This window comes from Otolemur garnettii, unplaced genomic scaffold (genome assembly GCF_000181295.1).
Source record: "Otolemur garnettii isolate 467f Iridium unplaced genomic scaffold, OtoGar3 scaffold00073, whole genome shotgun sequence".
Taxonomy (NCBI): Eukaryota; Metazoa; Chordata; class Mammalia; order Primates; family Galagidae; genus Otolemur; species Otolemur garnettii.
In genome coordinates, this window is record NW_003852468.1 from 7,028,152 (window position 1) to 7,035,446 (window position 7,295).

General features: G+C 40.4%; 1 protein-coding gene across 2 annotated transcripts in view; it reads left to right on the forward strand.

Annotated features, from left to right (window-relative positions):
* TRIM33 (tripartite motif containing 33) overlaps window positions 1-7,295 on the forward strand; it is an 82,043-nt gene that overhangs the window by 43,622 nt on the left and 31,126 nt on the right. For both annotated transcript variants that reach the window (XM_023515486.1, XM_023515487.1), the window contains one exon: window positions 4,682-4,882. In XM_023515486.1, the coding sequence (XP_023371254.1) occupies window positions 4,682-4,882 (201 nt within the window). The remainder of the gene's footprint in view (window positions 1-4,681; window positions 4,883-7,295) is intronic.

The window sequence follows — 7,295 nt, forward strand, 5'->3', positions numbered from 1 at the left end:
ATCACTTAAGCCCAAGAATTTGAGGCTGCTGTGAGGTGGTCCCAGCTACTTGGGAGGTGGAGGCAGGAGACTTGCTTGACCCAGGAGTTGGAGGTTGCTGTGAGCTGTAATGCCACAGCACTCTACCCAGGGGGACAGCTTGAGGCTCTGTCTCAAAAAAAAAAAAAAAATAAATGTGTATTGGCTTGGTGCCTATAGCTCAGTGGTTACTGCATCAGCCACATATACCGGGGTTGGTGGGTTGGAACCTGGCCTTAGCCAGCTAAATAACAACGACAACTGCAGCAAAAAAATAGCCAGGCATTATGGTGAGCGCCTGTAGTCCCAGCTACTTGGGAAGCTGAAGCAAGAGAATCACTTAAACCCAAGAGTTTGAGGTTGCTGTGAGCTGTGACACCACAGCACTCTACCAAGGACGACATAGTGAGACTCTGTCTCATTTAAAAAAAAAATGACCTTTCTAGCATATTATAATGTTGATAATACAAAGTGAAAAAAAGTTTACATCATTCTTTTCTTTTTAATATCATCTTGCTCCATTTATTTGTTATTTTTTGAGTCAGAGTCTCACTTGTCACCCTTGGTAGCATGCCATGGCAGCATAGCTCACAGCAACCTCAAACTCTTGGGCTCAAGGACTTCTCTTGCCTCAGCCTCCCTAGTAGCATCCAGGCACCCGCCACAATGCCCAGCTATTTTTAGAGGCGAGGGCTTGCTTTTGCTCAGGCTGGTGTTGAACCTATGAACTTAAGCAATCCAATGGCCTTGGCCTCCCAGAATGCTAGGATTACAGGCTAGAGCCACCACACTCAGTCTATATCATTCTTTTAAATGACTCTATTATATAGGAGTTCCAAATACAATAAATAGCAAGCTCTCCTTGGATTTGAAGTTCTCTTCTACTTCCTCTACAGAGTTTTTGGCTTAATATAGTATATTTTGGCTTGATGGGCATAGAGTAGCCCATTGTAATTTTACGTAGGAAGGATGTTTATATTAGTACAAAAATTCTTTTTTCAACTCCTAGTGACAATAAGTCTATTATTAAGTTTTAAAACTTTCTCTGCAGACCAAATTATCATTAGATTATTTCTCTACAGTTATTGAAACAAAATATATGCATTTATACAGTATAGGAGTATTAGAAAATATAAAATGAAATTCTTTTTCCATATAACTTTTTATTTTAAATACATGGAGATTTTTTTTTTCCGAAGAGACAGTCTCATTTTGTCACCCTCAAGTCTGACGCAGATTTATTTTATATTATTTTTTTGAGACAGAGTCTTACTACGTTGCCCTTGGTAGAGTGCTATGGCGACACAGCTCACAGCAACCTCAAACTCTTGGGCTTAAGCAATTCTCTTATCTCACCCTTCCAAGTAGCCTGGACTATGCTCACCACAATGCCCAGCTATTTTTTGGTTTTAGTTGTCATTGTTATTTGGCAGGCCTGGGCTGGATTTGAACTTGCCAGCTTCCATGTGTATGGCTGCCACCATCGCTGCTGAGCTACAGGCACTGAGCCATGACACAGATTTTTACTACTATTTTTTTGGGTTTTCATGTGATGCTCAGTAAAGCCGTTCATAAAATTTGGGAGTTAAAAGAGTTTTATTGGCTCAGTGCCTGTGGCTCAAGTGGCTAAGGTACCAGCCAAATACACCTAAGGTGACAGGTTTGAATCCAGCCCGGGCCTGCCAAAACGACGACAGCTGCAACCAAAAAAAACTTAGCCGGGCGTTGTGGCGGGCGCCTGTGGTCCCAGCTACCTGGGAGGCAGAGGCAGGAGACTCACTTGAGCCCAGGTATTGGAGGTTGCTGTGAGCTATGATGCCACCACACTCTATCCAGGGTGATAGCTTAAGGCTCTGTCTCAAAAAAAAAGAATTTTATTACAGTAATCCTCAGTTCTTCTAACTTTTTCTAGACTGTAAGCTAAATCTCACAATGATCTATCAAAATTGTTCATAAACCTTTTATCAGGCGGGATGCCCAGTGACTCATGCTGGTAATCCCAGCATTCTGGGAGCCCAAGGTGGTTGATTGCCTGAGCTCAGGATTTGGAGACCAGCCTGAGCCAGAGCAAGACCCTGTCTCTAAATATAGCCAGGTGTTATGGCAGGTACCTGTAGTCCCAGCTACTTGGGAGGCGTAGGCAAGAGAATCACTTAAGCCCAAGAATTTGAGGCTGCTGTGAATGGTGACTCCAGTGTACTTTTCTGAAGGGGACAAAGTGAGACTCTTTCTCAAAACAAAACACCTTTTATCAGTGACAGCTTCCCAGGTCTTTGCTTTTGTTGATCAAATGTTGAAACCCATTTGAAGATTTGTGACCCAGGTTTTAAAGCCAGTCACTTTCAGTACCCAATATTACTATTTCTGATTATACTTTCGATTTTTATAGGTTTTTTTTCCCCATCCTGGGGCAGTGTGCCTTGAATAAGATGAGGAATGAGTCAGAAATGTGCTATTCTTTTGTCAAGGGAAAGAAGGGCAGTTGCAAAAATGGAAAAGACCCTGCCCAGCATGGCAATTCTTAGGCAAGCAGGATTTTTTTTTTTTTAAAGAAGAGAGTACATACGAAGGTTGGGAATCTGAACATTATTTTCCTTAAAACTGTTCACCATGCACCTCTTAGTTCATGGAAAGCCTTTAAGTATTACCAGGGACCAGGTACACCATTTCAAAGATTGCAGAAGTTACAGAATCCCACTACCAACCATTTCAGAACTTATTTTTTATTTTTTAAATACAGAGTCTCACTTGGTACAGTGCTGTGGCATCATAGCTCACAGCAACCTCAAACTCTTGGGCCTTAGGTGATCCTCTTGACTCAGTTTTTTAATATTAGTGGAGCTGGGGTCTCACTCTTGCTCAGGCTAGTCTTGAACTCAGGACCTCAAGCCATCCACCAGCGTCAGCTTCCCAGAGTGCTAGGATTACAGGCGTGAACCACTCGCGCCCAGTCTCAGAACATTTTCTTTTTTCTTTTTCTTTTTAGAGACAGAGTCTCACTTTGTTACCCTGGGTAGAGTGCCATGGTGTCAGCATCTCACAGCAGCGTTCAACTCTTGGGCTTAAGTCAGGGGTCCTGTTCACTGTCCCTGAGACCGTTGGAGGGCTGGACTGTGGGACCCGGGACGAGTCTGCTGCTAAGCAGGACAGGCAGCGGTGGCAAAAACACCCGGCGGGCCAGATAAAAGTAGGCGGGCCGCATGTGACCTGCGCAGGCCATAGTTTGAGGACACCTGACTTAAGTGATTTCTCTTGCCTCAGCCTGCTGAGTGGTTGTGACTACAGGTGCCCACCACAATGCCTGGCTATTTTTTGGTTGTAGTTGTCTTTGTTTGTCAGGCCCAGGATGGATTCGAACCCGTCAGTTCCAGTGTATGCGGCTGGCACCCTAACCGCTGAGCTACAGGCACCAAGCCAGAACATTTTCCTTAGATTTTAGGGCTACCCTTACAGAAATCACTAAATTTTATTAATCATTTTTAGCTTTTAAATGTTTGAAATGAGTAAGTTATGTGTGTATAGTAATGTTATTTCCCCCAAAGTTTCATCTATATGTGTATTATCCTAAATGATTTTCCTAATAGTCATCATAAATGAAATAAATTGTGAGGGATCATTATCCACATTTCTAAATTATGGAGAGTATGTGATTTGCCGAAGGTCACACAGTAGTATAGTGAGGAATTGATGTCTTATTTCCTTTCTGTAAATTCATTGTTCTTTCTACTATATAAATCCTGTTTTACCTGTAATCCCAGTGACTGGGAAGGCAGAGACAGGAGGATTGGGAGCTCAAAGCCAGCTTAGGGAACATAGCAAGACCTCATATCAAAAAAATTATAAAATGATGGCACACGTCTGGATTCCCGCTACTAAAGAGGACAAAGTGGTTCTCTAGGCTGAGCCCCAGGAGTTCTAGGCTGCAGTGAACTTGATCATGCCACCATTGTACTCTAGCCTGGGTGACAGAGTAAGACCGTGTCTTATTAGTGAGACTGTCTCAAAACAAATAAAACTAAATCAGAGAAATGTAAACAGAACAGTAGTTTTCTTGACCTGTTTGAAAACTGGAGACAGAGTCTCACTTTGTCATCCTTGGTACACAAACTCTTGGAAATAAGCTATTCTCTTGCCTCAGCCTTCCAAGTAGCTGGGACTACAGGTACCCACCGCAATGCCCAACTGTTTTTAAAGGCACGGTCTTGCTCTGGCTTAAGCTGTTCTCAAACCTGTGAGCTCAGGCAATCTACCCACCTTGGCCTCCCAGAGTGCTAGGATTACAGGTGTGAGCCACTGAATTCAGCCAACTTGGAGGCTTTTAAATCAACTATTATATATATTATAATTTTATATATATATATTATAATTACATATATTATATATATGTATCTCCTAGTTCTAAAATAAGATCATATCATTGGGTGACAGGTTGAAAATTATTGGCAAGTCTTTTTTTCCCAAGATACCACAAGAAGCTGAATAAAAAAAAAGAAAAGGCTGAGTTTGAACTGTTCTTCTGAATAAATTTGGGATGGCTCACTTCTTTGTTTCTCAGCCACAGATATCAAACCCTCATCCTTCCTAAACTTAAAGTTTTTGTAAGAGTGTAGTTCATATTCTAATATTCTTGCAGATCAAGTAATGATGACTTCTTTCTTATTAGCATTCAAACCCAGGGCATGCTGGACCCTTCCCTGTTGTATCGGTACACAACACCACAATCAACCCCACGAGTCCTACTACGGCAACTATGGCAAATGCAAACCGAGGTCCCACCAGCCCATCTGTTACAGCAATAGAACTAATCCCCTCAGTTACCAATCCAGAAAACCTTCCATCACTGCCAGATATTCCACCCATACAGGTTTGTATTTAAGTTGAATGAATATTTCATGTTAATTAGAGAACTAAAGTATTTATTTCAGAGTTATAAAATTTTGGATCAACATTTCCTTAAAGTTTCTAAAGAGTAAAATTTAAATTACTAAAGCTTATTGCTCTAGTCTAAACAAAACTTTGTATTCTTTAATCTGTATCCCACCCCCCAGCCTCCCTCAACCTTTGGCAGCCCTCCCTGCCTTTCCATTTATATTCTGTTATTTCTATGAGATCAATATTTTTAGAATCCACATAGAAGTGACATCATCCAGTAATCTTTCAATGCCTGGTTTACTTTACTTACCATAATGTTCTTTTAGTTCCATCTGTGTTGTTGCAAATGACAGAATTTCCTTCTTTTTAAAGGCTGAATAGTTTATTTCATTGTGTGTGTGTGATAATTTGCACACATGTACCACATTTTCTTTATTCATTTATCTGCTAATGAACACTTAGGTTGTTTCCAAATCTTGGCTATTGTGAATAATGCTTAAGTGAATATGGGAGTGTAGATAATCTCTTTGATAAAACTGATTTTGGTTTCTTTGGAGATAAGGCCTAGTGGTCTGTTGAACTGAACAGTGACTAGTTGGTAGTATGTTGTATATTGCAAAATGGTGAAAATGCACTTTTATTGTTCTCACAATAAAAAAATACAGGCTGGTCGGTGATAGATATGTTTATTAGTTTAATTAAAGCTTTCTGTAATATGTGCATAGATCAAAACATCACATTGTACTCCATAAATATGCAATTAAACAAAAAAGTAATATATAAATATTTGAATCTTGACAAGTTCTTGTGTTAAAGCTAGCATTCTTCAGGCCAAGCAAGGCAGTACACCCTAGTAATTTCAGCCACTCAGGAGGCTGAGGCAGGGGGATCCTTTGAGCCTAGAAGATTGAGATTAGCCTGGACAGTATTACAAGACTCTGTCTCAGATTTTTAAAAAAGCAAAAGCTAGCATTGTTCAATATTTTAATGTTATAAGAAATCAGACGTATGAATAGCAAATTATGATACTGTGTAAACAAGAGGTATAATAATTAATATGAGCTTTGCTAATAGGCTAGATTTTTTTCTACCGCCTATGAACAGGGAAACCTCGTGTCAGATGGTACACTCTGGTGCAAGTTTAAATCGAGAGAGAAGACCCAGGGCCAAAGAGGTCAAGTTTTTGTCATTTTTCTTTTATATCCGAAAGGAGGGGTAATTGTTGGGCTGTGAGAGGATGGAGTAGGAGGGAGGGTCAAGATACAAGCCCTTTGGGACACACATTGAGAGGAGAGGGGAGTAATGAGTGGGAGGAATAGGTGGACCATGAAGGACCTCTGAGGCCTCTTGCCCCATTTATTTATTTATTCATTTATTGCAATTTTTGGCCGGGGCTGGGCTTGAACCCGCCACCTGCGGTAATTGGAGCTGGCACCCTACTCTTTTGAGCCATAGACACTGCCCTCTTGCCCCTTTTAAATGTAACACTTTCCTGTGGGGGGGGGGAAACAACTAAAAAGTGTCTTTCAATTCCTTCTGAAATTTCACCAATTTCTTTGAATTAAAAGTGCTTTCTTTTAAAATGTACATATACCCTGCCAAGGTTATATTATCTCACTTGAGGTCACCAGAGGAACAAGGAACATTGAAACTGCTGCAGCAGTAGGGTCCTTGACACTTTCTTTACGTGACTGCAGGCTAAGTTTTTGTGTAAGAGCTTTAAAGGTTATTTCTATAACGTGAAAATTGTTTCTTAATTTTATTTAAAATTTATTATGTATATTTAAGGTATACAACTTAAGTTAAAACGTAGTACATAAAATGGTTACTGTAGTGGAGCCAATTAACTCACTTATCCCCTCATATTGTTAATATACCTTCCCTGTTCCGCCCTTTCCAACATAGAACACTATTAGTAACTATCATCTTCATCAAAGTCATTTGAAAATCACTAATATATGGTGAGTTTTCTTAATTAAGTTCCTACTCTGGTATTAGGAGAGATCATTTTTGCCTGAGGAAATGGTAGTTTTGTTGGTGCTAAGAAGACTGGACTATACAGAATAGAAAAATTCAGAATATAAAAGGTTTTCATTTGGGGTGGTGCCTGTGGCTCAAGGAGTAGGACACTGGCCCCATATGCCAAGGGTGGCGGGTTCAAACCCATCCCTGGCCAAAAACTGCAAAAGAAAAAAAAGTTTTTAATTTCTACAATAAAAGCTTATAGTATGTAGGATATGAAGCAGTCATATCAGTTTAATCCTTTAAGTCACCTGATATAATATGTAATGTTCCTATTTTATTTATTTATTTTTTTTAGACAGTGCCTCAAGCTGTCCCCCTGGGCAGAGTGCCGTGGCATTACAGCTCACAGCAACCTCCAACTCCTGGGCTCAAGCGAGTCT